Source organism: Beta vulgaris, chromosome 5, assembly GCF_026745355.1.
Source record: "Beta vulgaris subsp. vulgaris cultivar EL10 chromosome 5, EL10.2, whole genome shotgun sequence".
NCBI lineage: Eukaryota > Viridiplantae > Streptophyta > Magnoliopsida > Caryophyllales > Amaranthaceae > Beta > Beta vulgaris.
The window spans coordinates 32,686,209-32,704,130 of record NC_079206.1 but is presented as its reverse complement, the minus strand read 5'-3'; the positions used below and the strand labels follow the sequence as shown (position 1 = coordinate 32,704,130).

Sequence of the window (17,922 nt, the reverse complement as noted above, 5' to 3'; positions counted from 1 at the left end):
GGTCATAGGTGAATTGGGATGTAAGAAGGCGCCAGAAGTGTCCCGAATTGAACTGGCGAGAGTAGGAGTTATGAGGACCGATTTGACCACCTCTAGGAAAACCAAAAGCCTCAGAAACTTGCTTAATAGAGAGAGTATGGGGATTGCCCATCATTTGAAAAGAGAGCTTCCGAGGGGACTTATCTGTACCTCTATGCACATGCAATGTAGAAAATAACTCTTAGGTCAGACGAGCATAGGTAGGGGCATGAAGATTGAGCCAATTGTCCCAACCCATGGAGTGAAATAGTTGGCAGACATCGTTCTCAATACCTAATGTGGCGACTGCGGTCGAGTCAAAGAATCGGGTAGGCCTGAGGCGACGGCGCGAGATGCGCATGTATGTTTTCATGTGGTTCGGGTTTGTGAAGGTTATACCATAGGTCTCGACAACCGGGGGGGTAAAGGAGGTGGGGGTGGTGGGGAGTGGTTTCGAAGATTTATGGTGGAGGTGTTGCGGGGTTCGTTTCGCCTAGGTTTGGGACCCATGATTAAACAAGCAATTGGCAAGCAAGGGTAAAAACAACCCAACCACAATCAAAAACAACCAAGGTGCAAGGATACCACAAAGTCTAGGAGCAAACCACAAGTAACACCACTAGACAACCACAAAAATCACCAAAGAGCAAGTCACGAACAACACAAAGAACACAATAGCCAAGTAGTTTGCAAGTAGCACAAACAATTAATACTCAACAATGGAGATAAAATCGCAATTTCACAAGGTAGTGAGAAAAAGAGAGGTTACCAACAATGTCGTGGGAGTATTCCATGTCATCTTCCTGTTGAGTTAGAGCAGCGCGCATTTTGGGCTATTAAGAGCCTCAATTTCGATTCTCAAACGGTGTGTGAGAAGAGACTCCTTCAACTTACTGAACTTGATGAGCTTCGTCTTGATGCTTATGAAAGTTCCAGACTATACAAGGAGAAAACTAAGAGATGGCATGACAAGGGCATTATGCGAAGAGAGTTCAAGGAACGAGATTTGGTTCTTCTTTTTAATTCTCGTCTGAACCTATTTCCTGGTAAACTTCGTTCGCATTGGTCGGGTCCATTCACAGTTTGTAAGGTTTTTCCTTATGGTTCAGTGGAGCTTTGGAACCATCAAGATGACACTTTCAAGGTAAATGGCCACAGATTGAAGCATTACCGAGCTGGAGATCCTGTTGCTGAGAGAGTTGACATCATACTCTCCATCCCTTCATCTGAGTGATACTTGAGGAGGTCGAGCTAACGACCTCAAAAACTAGCGCTTATTGGGAGGCAACCCAACTTTCTATCTCTCTCCAACCTCTTCCCTACACTCTATTTTTCTGTCTTACTTGTGTTTTTTTTTTGTTTTATTATTCTTCTCCTTTTTTTTATTTTTTTTCGATTTCGTGTTGTGTTGTTACAGATCAACACGGTCGTGTCACATATAACACGACCGTGTCTTTCACAAAAACCGAAGGCAGTAGGTTCTGTCATGGGGAGAAGCAGGCCAACACGGACGTGTCAAAAACGACACGTCCGTGTCACTCGTAAAACCCGCAGGCAGAAGCTTCTGCCTCGACACATAGCCGGTCAACACGTCCGTGTCGACCTGAACGCGGGTTTTAGAACCCGATTCGGGGCTCTCTTTTCCTCCCACTCCCCTCATAATTTCGACCCCTCTCCTTCCTCTTCTCTCTCTAACCCCTCCTTTCATCTTCTCCATACCTCCATTGTTTCCCTCTCTCTCCTCACTAGTCTTACCAAATTTCTCCATCAATCCTCTTCTTCATCTTCTTTTTTTATTCCCTTGCCAACCTCCATTCTTTTACTCCCATCCTTTTCTTTCAAACCCTAGAAATTGAATTGGGGAAACTTCCTATTGAACCAATTGAAGCTTCTTTGGTCACTCATTCACCTTCACTCACCTACATTGGACCTGTGATGATCCATATACTTTGTGTTGTAGCCTAAAAATCAACGGCTATCGTGCTGCCACGTGGCCCCATCGGAGCCTTACATGTGGCATGCATGTAGAGAGGTAAAAGTACAAAAGGTCTGGAAGTGGCAGGCCTAAAAGTACGTTTCTCTGAAGAAAATGTACTAGAGGTCCTCTTCTGGCCCCAAAAATTGTACTTAGGCCCAATAAAAATAATCTACACCTTTTATGAAAGTGAGGTGTGCTGACCAATCAATTACTCCACGTGTCCCTACTTTGATTAGCCAATCAGATGCTCCCAAATTAGGGTGACATCAAGGCACAGCAGTCATTTCAAACAGTATAAATAGTCCTTGATTTCAGGGTGAAAGGTACTTTTTCAGAGCATAGTACTGTTACTCTGTCATAAATTCTTCTCTCTCTCTCTCTACTTTCTCTCTTAAAAGTTCCTTTACATCCCTGACATCTGACTTAAGCATCGGAGGGGGAAATACCACCCAAACCTCCAGGGTGGGTCCCTTTTTTGCAGGTTGCTGGTCAGGAGTTTGCTTCGGGATTTGAACCAATCATTGTTGCACAAGTCTCCAGTTCTAAGAACCATCTTTGGGAGTGTGATATAATTGCTAGTTTTACACTACATAACATTTGGCGCCGTCTGTGGGGAGACGCAACAATGACGGACTGTCACTTCTCGAATGTGGCAAGGAACAGAAGTTTTAGAGTTCAGGTGGATGATACGTTGATGACGAAGGCCACCTCGAGGCAGGGATCAGGGCCATGCTGCCGTTCACCTCGAGGGTAGGACTGTAACTCCAGTCATCCAAGAAAATCTTGACCGTCCAGTGACTGCTGGTCATTTGGAAAATGTATTGAATGACTTCCAGGCCAGGATGGCCGCTGTTATGGAAGAGCAGATTAAGAACAACATGCTATTTTTTCAGATGAGTCCGAGAGAAGAGGCAGCTGCGCCACTAAAGGGCGATCCCAGGAAGGTCGTCCAGGACCTAGTCGGCCACCTCGGCCAGAATTGACTAGGCCGCCTTCCAAAGGAAAGCAGCCAGCAGTCAGTGATTCTAGGAGGAAGATGGACTGGAAACTGGTGGTCCGTCCAGCGATAATATCCCTCCTACTGGTCACATGATGGAGACTGATGCCGGGAGTACTTGGAGGCCAAGAGGGCGGCAGCGCAGCAGCGTTCGGCCTCTGGCTCCACGCCATATATGAAGGATCCGTCCTTAAGGCTCCCGTCCAGAACAGTGGTGCGAAGCCGTGGTCCATCGCTTTCCACCCAGGCAAGAGAAGACAGTTTTGCAGCCTATGGTGTACAGGCGTCAAGCCTTAGCTAACACCTCATCTAATCCGGTTTTAAAGAGTACCGTCAGGAGCACATACCCATTGAGGGGCAGGTGGCGGCACTCCAGATCAATTGGCCCACTCCTTTCTCGGTCAGGATCATGGAGTCCCCTCCTTTCCCAAAGGTTAAGCTCCCAACCATTGAACCTTTTGACGGAACTACTGATCCGGACGATCACCTATCAGCTTACAAGCATCAGATGTATGTCCAAGGGTGGACGATGCTACTTGGTGTAAGAATTTCCAGCTACTTTGAAGGGAGTAGCGCAAAAATGGTTCAACAACTTGCCGCCTAATTCAGTGAATAATTTTACTGAACTTAGTATTCTATTCACCAGTCACTTTGTGGCTAATCGCAAGAACAAAAAACAAGCATGCACCTGGAAAAGTCATCCAAGGTCCTAAGGAGGCCTTGAGAGGTTATGTGAAGAGATTTAATCTAGAGGCATTGCAGATCCAAGATCTGAATGCGGGTGTGGCGTTTGACGCCTTCATCAGAGGTCTAAGACCAGGAAGTTTTAAGTTTGATTTGGTGAAGAAGAAAATCACTACTTTGACGGAAGCATTGAGGGAGGCTGAAGCATTCATTCATGCCACAGAGGTTGTGCTGAAGCAAAACAGCCAGAAGTGAAGAAAGTGAGAGAAGCTGTTCAGCCAAAAAAGAATCCGCCCAAGAAGGCTGAGACTTGGGCAATGACTTCTATGACAATTCGTCCAAGAGAAGTAGGCGGTCAGAGCCGGCGGCCTCAGCTGAACCAATAGAGTTCAACAAAGATCAATATTCCATTTTGATGGAAATAAAAGATCAGCATGAGCTAAAGGCGCCGGCCGAGATGAAGACGCCTTACCGTAACAGGACAAGAGCAAGTATTGTCACTTTCACAAAGATTGTGGCATGAAACCAATGAATGCAAGCATTTGAAGCGAGCACTAGAAGAGTTGGCTCGAAAAGGAAAGATGAACAATTACCTACCCTCGTCAGGAAGGAAGTTTCAGAAAAGGGATAACCGTCAAGGAAGAAAGATGGACGGAGATAGCACGGATGATGATGTAGTATGGTCATCTCAGGAGGATTTGCAGCTGGAGGTCCACAAATCGGGCCACAAAAACTATTTGAGGGAACTCAGCCAGGTTATGCTACCAACCAGGCCGAGTCTGATCCTTTTCCAAAAATAGTGGTCAGCGAGTTGGACCGGGGAATATAGGACGCCTATGATGATCCGCTGGTTGTGGAAATGAAGATTGCCAACCTTAGGGTTAGGCGAATTTTGATTGATACTGGAAGCTCAACTGATATATCAGTGCTGATTGTTTGTCTCTTTAAAGTTTGACAAAAACGATTTGATGCCGGTCAATCATCCTATAATGGTTTTGGCGGAGGGTCATACACCCTATGGGAACCGTCACATTGCCCGTCAGGTTGGAGAAAAAGATGCGGCCAGGACGCTTTTTGTGAAATTTTTGGTAGTACGAGACTTGACAGCTTATAATGTCATTCTCGGACGACCTACCTTAAATCACATCAAGGCCGTCATTGTGACCACCTATTTAATTGAAGTTTGATGTGATGGGGAAGATTGGCTCTCTATGGAGATCAGCAAGCTCAGAGAATGCTATCTCACCACACTAAACCATCATCTTGGAAAGAGAAGGACAAGGAAGTGTCCAAGGCGAAGAAGTGAAAGGCCAAATTATGAGCTTAGAAAGGAAGTTGAGAAGGTTCAGAGTCCTCTCCTGAAAGCAATCCGTCCATGCTTTTGCCTAGCAAGAAGAGAAGTGTTTGGCTATTAAAGAAGAAAAGCATTCATCTGAGATAATGGCTATAATGGTCTGGGACTAGAACGTCCAGACCTGTGGAAAGTCCAGTAGAGATTTGCTTGAATCCAGAGCGTCCGGAAAGGACATTAAAATTGGATCAGTTTTGAGATCGGAAATTCAGGACGCCTTAGTTGCGTTGCTGCGAGAATTGAAGATGTGTTTGCCTATGCTGTAGAAGAGATGCCTGGGATAGACCCTGAAGTGGCCGTCCATAAGCTCAACATTGAGCCGGGGCAAAAGCCTATTCGGCAGAAGAAGAGGCATCGGGGCCGGCCAGAAATAAGGCCGTTGATGAAGAAGTTCAAAAGCTGCTAAATCTAAATTCATCCGGGAAACATACTTACCCAGATTGGGTAGCAAATGTTGTGATGGTTCCAAAGCCGAATGGCACTTGGAGAATGTTGTTGATTATACAGATCTAAACAAGGCTTGCCCTAAGGACAGCTTCCCATTGCCAAAAATTGATCGTCTGGTTGATTCTACGGCTGGTCATGCCCTGCTGAGCTTTATGGACGCCTACTCTGGCTTCCATCAGATTCCTATGTGGCCGGATGATCAAGATAAGACTTCCTTCATTACTGAGAAAGGGCTGTATGGATGGCTCAGGATGCCTTTCGGCCTAAGAAATGCTCCGGCTACATTTCAGAGGCTCATTAATACGGTATTTCAGCCGCAGCTCGGCCGAAATATGGAAGCTTATATCGACGACATGATCGTCAAGAGTAAAGAAGAGAAAGATCATCTGGACGATCTGAGGGAAACCTTCCTCACCTTGAGAAAATTCAAGTTGAAGCTTAATCCGCAAAAATGTGTGTTCGGCGTAGTTGCTGGGAAATTTCTGGGATTTTTGGTTGATCAGAGAGGGATTGAGGCAAATCCCGACAAAATTCAGGCTATTATGAATATGTCTTCGCCGTCCAAAGTCAAAGAAGTTCAGAGGTTGACGGGCTGTTTGGCTGCTCTTGGACGGTTTCTCTCAAAATCAGGAGACAAATGTCACCATTTCTTTGCTACTATCAAGAAGAATGCCAAGTTTGATGGTCGGAAGAAGCTGAGTGGCGCTTCAGCAAGTAAAAGATCATCTTCGGCAGCTGCCTAGGCTTGATCAGTCCGGCCGAAGGTGAAAAGTTGTATGTATACCTGGCTGTATCACCCTTCGCGTAAGTCAGTTCTCTTGGCTGAAAGAGACGCGGTGCAAATACCCGTCTACTTTGTAAGTCATGTGCTGAAAGATGCTGAGAGCAGATATTCGTCCATTGAGAAATTCGGCTTGGCTTTGTTGATGGCTAGCCGGAAGTTAAGACCTTACTTCTTAGCCCACAGCATTCTTGTATATACAGATCAGCCGCTTAGGCAAGTGTTGCATAAGATGGATGCTCTGGCCGGATGTTAAAATGGGCTGTTGAGCTTAATATGTTTGATTTAACATTTGAGCCTAGAAAGGCAATCAAGGGCCAAGCTTTGGCTGATTTTATTGTAGAGCTTACTCGGCCTACGATAGAAAGCGTCCAGGACCAGCAGCAGGAAGGCGTCATTGGACCCTTATGGTGGACGGATCCTCAACTGCTAACGGCTGTGGGGCAGGAATCATTTTTCAATCTCCAGAAGGGGATAAGTTTGAATATGCTATGAAGTTCAAATTCCAGGCGTCCAATAATGAAGCAGAGTATGAAGCTCTCTTAGCCGGCATAAAAATGTGTGAAGCGGCTGGGGCCTTGGAAATTGAAGCTAAAACTGACTCTCTGCTGTTGTCAGTCAGGTCAATGGTGAGTTTGAATGCAAGAAGCATCCATGAGCAAGTATATGAATTTGGTCAAGGAGAGATCAAGTCTTTAAAGAGGTTCGTCCTAGATCAGGTGCCCAGATCAGAAAACCATCAAGCTGATGCCCTCTCTAAACTGGCCAGCTCGGCTGAAGGAGATGTTCCTAGAACAGTCTTCTGGGAGTAAAGGCGGCCAAGAGCATTGAGGCCGGAGAATGCTGTTTCTCAGCCGAGATGATGAGTGGATGAGTCCAATCATTGAATTCAAGAAAACGGCCGTCTGCCTCTTGATCCATTAAGCCAAGTATGTGAAAGCAAGGGACAAGTGGTTTGAATTGTGGAATGAGACCTATACAAAAATCCTATAATCGGCCTCTTCTCAAGTGATCAGCCGAAAGGAAGGTCTGGACGTTTTGAAGGAGTTGCATGAGGGAGCTTGTGCTTCTCACATTGGAGGAAGAGCTTTGGCAGAAAGGGCTCTCAGGACGGGCTACTTTTGGCCGTCCTTAAAAGAAGATGCACTCTCTATGCCAAGAAGTGTGATAGTTGCCAAAAGCATGGTAATATCCATCAAAAGCCGTCCAATTACTTGACGCCATTCTCTTTCCTCTTCCCTTTGCTAAATGGGGGATGGACATTCTTGGGCCTTTTCCTATTGCTGCCGGCCAGAAGAAATTTGTAATAGTAGCTGTAGACTACTTTACAAAATGGGTTGAAGCTGAAGCATTAAGGGGCATCACCACCAATGATGTCAAAGGGTTCATCTGGAAGAACTTGATTACAAGGTTTGGATGCCCCAGTCGATCGTCTTTGATAATGGGCCGCAATTTGAAACACCCAAACTTCGTCAATGGTTGGCTGACCAAGGAATTAAGCCCACTTTGCAGCAGTAGCTCATCCACAGGCTAATGGGCAAGTGGAGGCTTTTAACAAGATTCTTTCGGCCGGATAAAAAAGAAGTTGGACAATGCTAAGGGGCTTTGGGTGAAGAATTGCAGCTGGTCTTATGGTCAATAAGGACAACGGCCAAGAATTCCACGGGAGACTCCTTTTATGATGGTTTATGGCTCTGAGGCCGTCCTCCCTATTGAGGTTGAAAGCCCACTTAAGAGTAATGATGTACTCAGAAATGCTAACTGGGCAGCTCTTAGGACGGCTTGGATTAGTTCCTGAAGTCAGGGGCAATGCTCTGCTAGGATGCAACTATATAGTTAGAATGGCAAGAGACTTCAACAAAAGAGTTGCAAGACGTCCTTAAAGCTGGGAGACCTCGTCCTAAGAAAATGGAAGCGGTCGGCCGAGCCAAAGAGTTAGCAAGCTTACTCCTAACTGGGAAGGACCCTATAAGATAATCGAAGTAGTTCAGAATGGCACCTTTCGTCTAGAAGGATTGGACGGGCGTTCTATTCCTAGGACGTGGAATTCTGACACTTTGAAGAAATACTTTGTTTAGGGCATCCTTCTATATTGTAATCTTATGTTAATGCATTACAAAGAAAAAGTAGAATGTATACATGTATCTTGACTATTCGTCAAGCAAACTTCATATAATACAGCTCTACTTCTCTATAACTTAGTCTGATTTATTTGCTTAAAGTTATAAATCGTCCAAAGTCATTAAATTTAACAAAGCAAACAGACAATGCACCTTTCATTGGGAGGTCGGCCAACTTTGTTATCGTCCTTAAATGGATAAAATGCAAATTTGGCCGGTCGTTTACTTAAAGAGTTGAACACCTCCCAAACAAGGTGGCTAGGATTAGGACGCCTTAGTAAAGGTGTCCTACTTTCCGTCAAACAGCCACAAAACTTCGAAATAACAACCTTAGTAAAGGCAAAGTTATTTCATAATTTAACAAAGATGGACGAGTTACACAAACTCTTAGAAAAACGTCCAAGTTATTTAAAAATTATGTCTTAACTCCTTCTTGAACAATGGAAAGTTATAGAAACTCCTCGTCCAAGAAGGGGGGCATATATAGGGGCATAATTTATAAATTGACTAAAGTCTTTGTCCAATAACGAATAATACCCAGATTCTGGCCGAGCAAACTTTTATACTTGGTAATTTTTTTTTTTTTGAAAACCCAAAATTAAAAACAAGTCTTTGCTTAAGCATCTGGTGATGAACGTCCAGAAAAGAGCTACTGGGTCAAATAACAAATGCTTGGCGAATTACTTTTATACTTGGGCATTAATGAATGTTGTAGATATAATCGGCCAAAATGTTATGATGAGTTGCTTTTGTACTTTGTATAATCATGGAGTAGTAAGACAATGCGTCAAAAACAGTAAAGCATAGAAAAAGGGAGATTGAAAAAGATAGCTTCTCATAAATGTAAAAAAGATGATTACAACCTAAATTCATCTAAGTACAAAAGGATGAAAAAATTACAAATGGCTCACGGCCAAGATACAACAAAAGAACTAAGCGGCAGGAGGGTCATTGTCCTCTCCATCCTGGGCCTCTGCATCGTCCTCCCCCTCTTCATCCTCAGAGGATTCTTCAAAGACAGGAGGGTCGGCTCCAGAGATGGTCGCCTTATGCACAGCTTCTTGGAACTCCAGCCGACGAGTATATCGGGGGATATCCTCCTCTTCAGCCATCATGCCAAAAGCTTGCACCGCCCATTCCTTTGAGGTATCTATGACGGTGTTCATAGCCTCTTTGGCGCAAGCAACGGTCTCTGCAACCTCAGTACGAAGGGCTTGGTTTTTGACCTTCAGGACGAGGTTTTCCTTGAAGAAATCAGCAGCCATAGTCATGACTGAATTCCTCTCGTCCGTCAGAACACGTTCCAATGAGGCCCGTTCGTCTAACATCTCCGTCAACCGCAGAAGGTAGACTTTGATCTGAGACCAGCTCGGCCGATCGTTTTTCCAGCGCAATCTTGGTCTGCTGATGCAGCACCTCTTGCTGGGCCATAGCAAACTGGGCATGATCAGCGGCCCCTGTCACATCTTGGACGAGCTTTTTGTTCTCTTTTCTGAGCTCCTTTGCCCAGTCTTCTGTTATCATGCTGCGAGCAAAAAGCTGAAAACATGAAAGGATAGGGCATGTCAGGACGGATGAAAAAGAAGTAAATAAAGGCCAAGTAAAAAACATAAGCGTCCGAAGAGAAAAGAATGTACCTCGGCAGCAAGCTGAGACATGTAACCTACATGCCCAGACGATGCTCCCCTTAACCCCTTAATATAAGGTTCGGGAAAGCACTTGAACAGCTCCGTCTTGAGCTTCTCACGTTCAGACGACGACATCTTTCCAAAAGCTGGAGAAGATTCATCGTCAGAGAGGCTAGGGGAGCCGTCAACAGCTGGACCCTTCCCTTTATCTGAAAGGTTAGACTCGTCAGTACACCTGATGGGAATAACCACGGTCTGTTTGTTGGACGGACTCATCGGACGCCCGCCAACCCGTAGTGTTCTAACTACGTTGGAATAGTAAGACTCACCAGAAGAACGGGAAGCCGTCCTATAAGCGGCCGGCATCTAGCCTACCAGTTGGGCCACTGGCCCAGAGAAGGCGGATCCGTCCACAGCCGCGTCCGGCTGAGAAGATTGTGCAGCATCGTCCAAAATGACAACCTCGTCAGGTTGCGAAGGAGTGGGTTGCTCGGCCGGACCAGTATAGGCCACAAGGGCCCGGGAGTCAACTTCAGCTGGCTCTTCTTTGGCCTCCTCCTTGGCCGGTAGGTCGATCACGACCTTGGGAACCGGCCGAGTGGTCTTCTTCTTCTTAGCAGTAAAATCCTTTGCCTTTTTTGAGGGAGGGGCTTCACTGGTACCGGCCGGCCGTTTCTTTGCTGCGGCTTTTTCGGCCAAAGCCTTAGAAGTTGGGGCATTTTTCTAAAAAAGGAAAAGATTAGAATACACGTCAAGGTGTCAACCAGGACGGATTGCTCCTCAAATGAGTAACTCGTCCAACGCTATTCTAGACGGACTGCCCCTCGAAGAGGCAAACCGTCAAGGTATCAACCAGGACGGATTGCTCCTCAAATGAGTAACTCGTCCAACGCTATTCTAGACGGACTGCCCCTCGAAGAGGCAAACCATCAAGGTATCAACCAGGACGGGTTGCTATTCAGATGAGTAACTCGTCCAATGCTATTCTAGACGGATTGTCCCCCTAAGAGGCAAGCCGTCAAGGAATCAATCTAGACGAGTTGCTTCTTGAGAAGATAGCTCGTCCAGTACTCCTCTGGACGAATTGCCCCATGGGTAGACAAGTCGTCCAGGCACCATCTTGACGGGTTACCCTCCAAAAAAGCAGACCGGTCAGCAAAAATATATATATATATATATATATATATATTATATATATATATATATATATATATATATATATATATATATATATATATATATATATATATATATAGTTATACAATGAATTACCAGTGTGTCGGCCCTCTTTTCGGCACCTGACTTACTGTACTCCTTCCATAGAGTGTCCGCAAATCTGGATGAGCTCATGTCTCCTATCCAAGACTTCCTTAGTTTGCTCTTGGCTGAATCTGCAAAAGGGAATGAAACAAGTGTTGGACGAATGATAAGCAAGTCTAGAAATTTGTACTTGGAAGATTCTTAGTTGATATACCTCTGTCCTCGTCCTGCCGTAAGCCGGCAGCGACTAGGAAGTTGTCATGGTAAAACATTTCCTTAAAGGGAATCCAATTAGACGGACCCTTGAAAGAAACATCTTCCATGGTATATTCTGAAATCCGGAAGTACTCCACCATCTCTTCGGCAGAGTTACTCTCCAGTTCCAGATATGAGGCCATCCGTCCAGTGTTTGTGGTTGACCGGCTAAAATACCGGAGACGGTTTGCCACCGCTTTGCTGGGCGCCTGGACGAAGAGGAACTCGCCCTTCCATGAGTGCATCTTGGAAGTCTTATCCCAAGACGTCAAGAATCCTTGACGATTGCACACGCTCAGCCAGCTTCCTTCAATGGTCCTAGGGACCTTGGCAACATAGTGAATATGGGTAAAGGCGGCAGAGAAGGGTCCTTTCCCTTTAAGTTACAGACGGCCAGAAAGGTAAGGATGTTCTGCCAAGAGTTAGGGGCAAGCTGATTATGTCCTATGCCGTAGTAATGAAGAAGTTGGCTGATGAAAGGGTGAAGGGGAAAGCGCAGGCCGGCATCTAATGCCAGCCGATAAACTGCAAAATGGCCGGGAGGAGCACTGAAAATAGTGTCCTCTCGGCCGGGAAGGACGAAGTGGTAGCCGGGCATGGGCATAGCCACTGAAAAAGGTCTAAGGTCTGAGCCCAATCGTCCCAGCCAAGTGTTATCGGCCAGGATGAACCTAGGGTCAGAAAGGGGACCTAACCGCCGTCTTATTTCAGACGAAGTGGTTGACGGCTCCTCTGAGCCACTAGCGGGGTTAGAGGAGCTAGCCGTCCTTGGCTCGTCTGAGATCGTCCTGTGTATGGACGGGCTGGCTTCTGGGGAGCCCCTGATTTCTGGTTCCTCCTCGGCATGATCCGGAGAAGGAGTTGGATTGGCAGGACGAGCGCTTTGGGTTTCTCGTTCCCCTTCGGCCGGAATTCGCCCAGTGGATTCCTCTCTTTCAGAGCTTGAGGCCGGCATAGTAACCCCTCTTCGGATACGAGCCGTTTGCTTGACGCGCGCCAGATTACCCTGCACAGGTAAAGACTGGGTCGTCTGACTTTGCCGTCCATGGCTAAAAGATAAAGAATGCATGCCCGGCCAAGATAGGACCAACTCTAGAAGATGCCGAGGAAGTTAGGCCCTCTGTTCTAGGGTTAGCACCAACCCTTGAGCGGCCGGAATTATTCGAGGAAGAAGACGAATCCATTTTCTTAAAATATGTGTGCAAACAAGAAAAAGAGTTGAGAATATACCTGAATAAGAAGGAAAGGAGATAACTTGAGGCCTCGGACGAGCAAAGTAAGAACCTGGATGGGAGTTGTTCTTCTCTCTAAAAGCTCAGTAAAAATCTGCAGAGTCTCTCTCTCTAGAAAATTTCTCGGCGATGTTAAAATGACTCCAGGAGCGACTAAGGCACATATTTATAGAGGGTGAAAATGACCTCTCATCCGGTGAAAAGTAACCGTTGTGCCCAAGGTTGACCTATGGAGACCGGCAAAATCGCGCCTCTTTTTTGAATGAAGAGGAAGGGTAGTTTCAGGTCGGTTAAAAGATGAAGATTAACCGTCTTGGCGCCCAAAAAATAATAACTCCCTCTTTTAAGGGGCAAATGTTGTAGCCTAAAAATCAACGGCTATCGTGCTGCCACGTGGCCCCATCGGAGCCTTACATGTGGCATACATGCAGAGAGGTAAAAGTACAAAAGGTCTGGAAGTGGCAGGCCTAAAAGTACGTTTCTCTGAAGAAAATGTACTAGAGGTCCCTCTTCTGGCCCCAAAAATTGTACTTAGGCCCAATAAAAATAATCTACACCTTTTTATGAAGGTGAGGTGTGCTGACCAATCAATTACTGCCACGTGTCCTGCTACTTTGATTAGCCAATCAGATGCTCCCAAATTAGGGTGGCATCAAGGCACAGCAGTCATTTCAAACAGTATAAATAGTCCTTGATTTCAGGGTGAAAGGTACGTTTTTCAGAGCATAGTACTGTTACTCTGTCATAAATTCTTCTCTCTCTACTACTTCTCTCTCTAAAAGTTCCTTTACATTCCTGACATCTGACTTAAGCATCGGAGGGGGAAATACCACCCAAACCTCCAGGGTGGGTCCCTTTTTTGCAGGTTGCTGGTCAGGAGTTTGCTTCGGGATTTGAACCAATCATTGTTGCACAAGTCTCCAGTTCTAAGAACCCATCTTTGGGAGGTGGTGATATTAATTGCTAGTTTTACACTACATAACACTTTGTATAATGGTGAGCAGTTGTTACTAGAGCAGGATTCTTGTTGGATTCGCGAGGTTTAAGGTGATGACGGAATTCATAGAGGAACTTTCTATTCGAAGACTTTCAAATGTAAATTATACTTGGGCTTTAATATGTATTGGTTATGTTATTCTTTTTGAGGTTTTGATTGAAGATTTCTTAGATTAGTTTGTAATATTGATTAGTTTCATCGGAGTTGATTCCCTCTTGAGATTGTTTCCGCGAAAGCGTCGACGGTTTAGGTTTTGAGATTGAGGATATTATATTTTATGGAGTTCGTAAACAGGTTTAAATTGTTTCCCTCTTTGGGTTGTCTAATTTTCAGAGAAAACGCTGTTGAAATTTCGAGTCAAATTAGGAGACTATTGTATTATGGTTTGTATTAATTGTAATTGAGGATTGGGGCGTTACAATAGTTTTGCATGTGCATGGCTTTTGATCAGCCACCATAATAACAATCTACCTTGCCTCATTAACACATGTTCTATGTGTGAGGTCACCTCCCGGGGGGGGGGGGGGGGGTTGCGCTTTGTCCTTCCAAAAAGCTTCCTGAGCGATAGTGTTGGATCTTAGTCGTAAGCAAGCCTACCCAACCATGGCATTGTTCTCTTATTCCTTGAGAACTGGAGTACGTCTTACACGTGGACAACTCTCTAATTAGAGGTACGAAGTGTGGGATCAATCTCTTAGACATGGATCCTTTCCGTCTTAACCTAAACTTGAGCAATAGTTGAATGTAGAACTGGACTTTTCCATCCATGTTACTTGACATTTGTCTGTGATTGCAATTGTTGCCTGCTAATATGCTTTGCGCCCGAAAATATTGCATGCCTGAAAATATTTTGGACTTTGTCCTATATTGGTTGGAATTTGACTGGGATATGCACATGAGATTAACATTGAATTGGAATAGACTTTGATTAGACTTAGACTAGGATTGATATAGACTAGGGTTCACATAGAGATGGAAATGGGCCTATTGACATAGGCTAGACTTCTACATGCCTAAGATGGACTCTAATGCTAGCGGGTTTAATATGAATGCATGGACTCAAATTAGATGGACCTAACATGAATGCGAAATAGATTTTAATTCATAGGGGCCTATAATGAATGCAAGTGAATTTGACTGATTGGATTGGATTGGATTGAAGGTATTTGGAATGGGCTTAAAATTTGCAAAATTCTTTTTTGAAAGGAACCCCTTGTTTTTATCTTTTGTTAGGAAAAGATGATGGATTAATTTTGAAAAATATATTTTGAAATGTCGTATGATGATGATTAGTAAATATTTTCGAAAAAGGTAGAATAGAAGAAGGCGTACGGTTGATCTTGAAAAATGTAAGTGTTTGAAATTATTGAATATGGTAAGGTAAGATTGATAAGGAAGATTAGTTGAACAAAAGGGAGAAGGTAGACATGTATGATGACTCTAACTCTACATGACCATTTTTCAAGATGCATCGTTTTTTTAGGACAAACTCGACCTTGCATAAAAAGACTGACCCTTTTTTTAATATGATATTTATGAAAGCTTGTCATCTTAGACCCGAACAAAGGTTAAAAGGCCAACAAGCATGGGACGAATAGACTGTGTGCCACGCAGCTGATGCGTGCGGCACGCAATCTATGCGTCTGGCGCATGAACGTTGCGCCAGGTGCAAATTAATGTGTTTGGCGCAATGCTATGGGGAATGCGTATTGATAAATTGACGAAGGTTCAGGCAAAAATGACGATTTATTTTAGACGTGACATGCAATATTTTCGGGCGCAAAGCATATTAGCAGGCAACAATTGCAATCACAGACAAATGTCAAGTAATATGGATGGAAAAGTTCTCAACCTATAGTCCAGTTCTACATTCAACTATTAGTCAAGTTTAGGTTAAGGCAGAAAGGATCCATGTCTAAAATTAGGTTTATATTAGGCCTAACTCGTTTCCTAAGTCTAATCTAGTTTATTTCCAAACCCATATAGGACGAAGTCCAAACCATTAAGTCTAGCGAAACTAGCATCACTTTAAGTCCATAACACCACCATGTAAGTCCATAACGGCACCCTATAAGACCATAACTGCACCCTTAAGACCATAATGGTACCCTTTAAGTCCATAACAACACCTTGACCTAGCGAGTCATCTCTTTAAGTCCATAATGGCACCCTATAACTCCATAACGGCACCTTGACCTAGCGAAGCTCTGTAAGTCCATAACGACATCCTTTAAGACCGTAATAGAACCCTTTAAGTCCATAATGGCACCTTGACATAGCAAAGCTAGTCATCCTTGTAAGTCCATAACGACACCCTTTAAGTCCATAACGACCCCTTGACCTAGCGAAGGAAGTCATCCCCATGATCATAAAGGCACCCTCCGAGTTTGGCGAAGCTACTCCTATCTTACATCTATAGTAGTCTAAATCCTTGAGTCTTGCAAAGCCAATCACCCATAAGTCCATCAAGGCAATCCATTAAGTCTAGTGAAACTAGCATAAATGCCCAGTCATTCAGTCCATTTTGCTTGCATAGTCCAGTCTAGTCCAGTTCATCTGCATATGCATATATTTAGGCCCATGTCGTCATCATAACCATAATCATACGCATTTCTAATCGTTTCCCATTTCCACTTTCAACTTCATTGCTCATCTCTCATTTTCATTTTCCATTCTTCCCTTTTACATTCCCATTTTTCGTTTCTCATCTCTATTTCAAAAATCATTTCTTAAAACTTACAAGCGAGGTTCACTCGAATCTGTTCATGACCGGTCGAGAGATTACAACTTTGATATGCTTAAACTAGGCCAAAAAGTTGAGCCTACTCTAAAGCTCATCAAGCGCACTATCACCACCCCGACTTCATTTAGAGTCATGAGTCTACTTGCGATCACTTTTATAGGGTTATTCCAAACCCTGCACTTAAAAGAAAATTTGAAAGGTGAAACCTATATTTCTGTAGCAAATTCCAACATAAAAATAAACATCTTACACCTAGTGTTGGATCCCTTAAATGCACTGTAGATAGACTTCTAATACTTACTACGACGAGAATCAACATCACCAGCAATCCCTTAGGCAATGCATCAACAATTCAACAGGCTTAGTCTATTATTTCTGGTTTCCTAGGATGAGTCAGAGAGTCCTTTACCCAAAGCGATTTTTGTCCTTTCCCATCGAGTCTATGTCACTATAGGAATTCATTTATCATAGCCTTTCCATTTTCATTTTATTTTATTTTTCTTTTTATTTTCATTGGCCTTTCACCATCATTTATGCTTCTAATTCAATGATGAAACTTAAATCACGCAACGAACTTAACTAATAATATTAAAAAAGAAATAAAAAAGAGAAAAATGAAAAAATGGACATACCTTGGATTAAGAGGTATTCTCCTCTTCCGTCCATCATCCATAAACCATCATCTCCATTAGCCAAATAATCCATAAAAAACCAAACCTCCACAAATAGCTTTCAAACGTTCAAATATCTTAATCCATATAAACTTGTGTGCAAGCCTTACTACATCAAAAAAGATCAACGCCATGCAAAAACAAAAACAAAAAATTCAAAGAAAAAATATGCAAAAAAAAAAAGAGCCAAAGGCAAAGAAATAAATAGTTAAGCTAGGGGGCTTGCATACAAGTTCTACCCCTTTAGTCAAATACTTCAATCTATCAAAAGTTTAGCGTATATAATCCAAATCCATTAAACAGTCAGCAATGCTTCAATCCTTAAACCTTTCAACCTTTCATCAACTCTTCCCTTACTCCTTTTCAAGGTATGTCCAAGCTCGCTAGGTTGAAAACCGAAAGGACGGCCTAGGCAAAAGGTAGGGCACAAAAAAAATATAATAAAAAAATCAGATCTTGAACTACAAATGATCTGATTCCGCAAGGATACGTAGGAATCCTCGTCTCAAGGTCCGACCGCTTCAATAAAATAAATTAATCATAGTCTAATGATTTGATTTTCTAGAATTTAGGAGCATAATACTTTCTAGATCCCGACATAGACTCGAGTATGCACCTAGCCTCGTCAAAGCCTTTTCCCGCCTACATTCATTTAAGTCACAAATTCAAACTTTTTACTATTCAATCCAAACTCTCCTTTTCCCCGAAGGGCTCTTCGACAATTCCATGGTTTCTGGCGGTATCTGACTTTGCTTGTATC

At 43.8% G+C, this 17,922-nt stretch overlaps 1 protein-coding gene across 1 annotated transcript; it reads right to left on the bottom strand.

Moving 5' to 3' along the window:
• Window positions 1-9,308: 9,308 nt before the first annotated feature.
• On the bottom strand, window positions 9,309-11,153 carry LOC130591391 (uncharacterized). The gene is made up of 3 exons (XM_057394693.1): window positions 10,014-11,153; window positions 9,703-9,915; window positions 9,309-9,620 (listed from the first exon to the last, which is right to left on the bottom strand). The coding sequence occupies exons 1-3, from the start codon at window positions 10,368-10,370 to the stop codon at window positions 9,309-9,311; spliced, it is 882 nt and encodes a 293-aa protein (XP_057250676.1). The 5' UTR covers window positions 10,371-11,153.
• Window positions 11,154-17,922: the final 6,769 nt, after the last annotated feature.

Coding starts and splice junctions, on each gene's coding strand:
- LOC130591391 (XM_057394693.1), bottom strand. CDS start 10,370: ATGCCGGCCGCTTATAGGACGGCTTCCCGTTCTTCTGGTGAGTCTTAC. Junction 9,916..10,013: donor TGTCTCAGCTTGCTGCCGAG/GTACATTCTTTT, acceptor TCATGTTTTCAG/CTTTTTGCTCGCAGCATGAT. Junction 9,621..9,702: donor CTTCTGCGGTTGACGGAGAT/GTTAGACGAACG, acceptor GATTTCTTCAAG/GAAAACCTCGTCCTGAAGGT.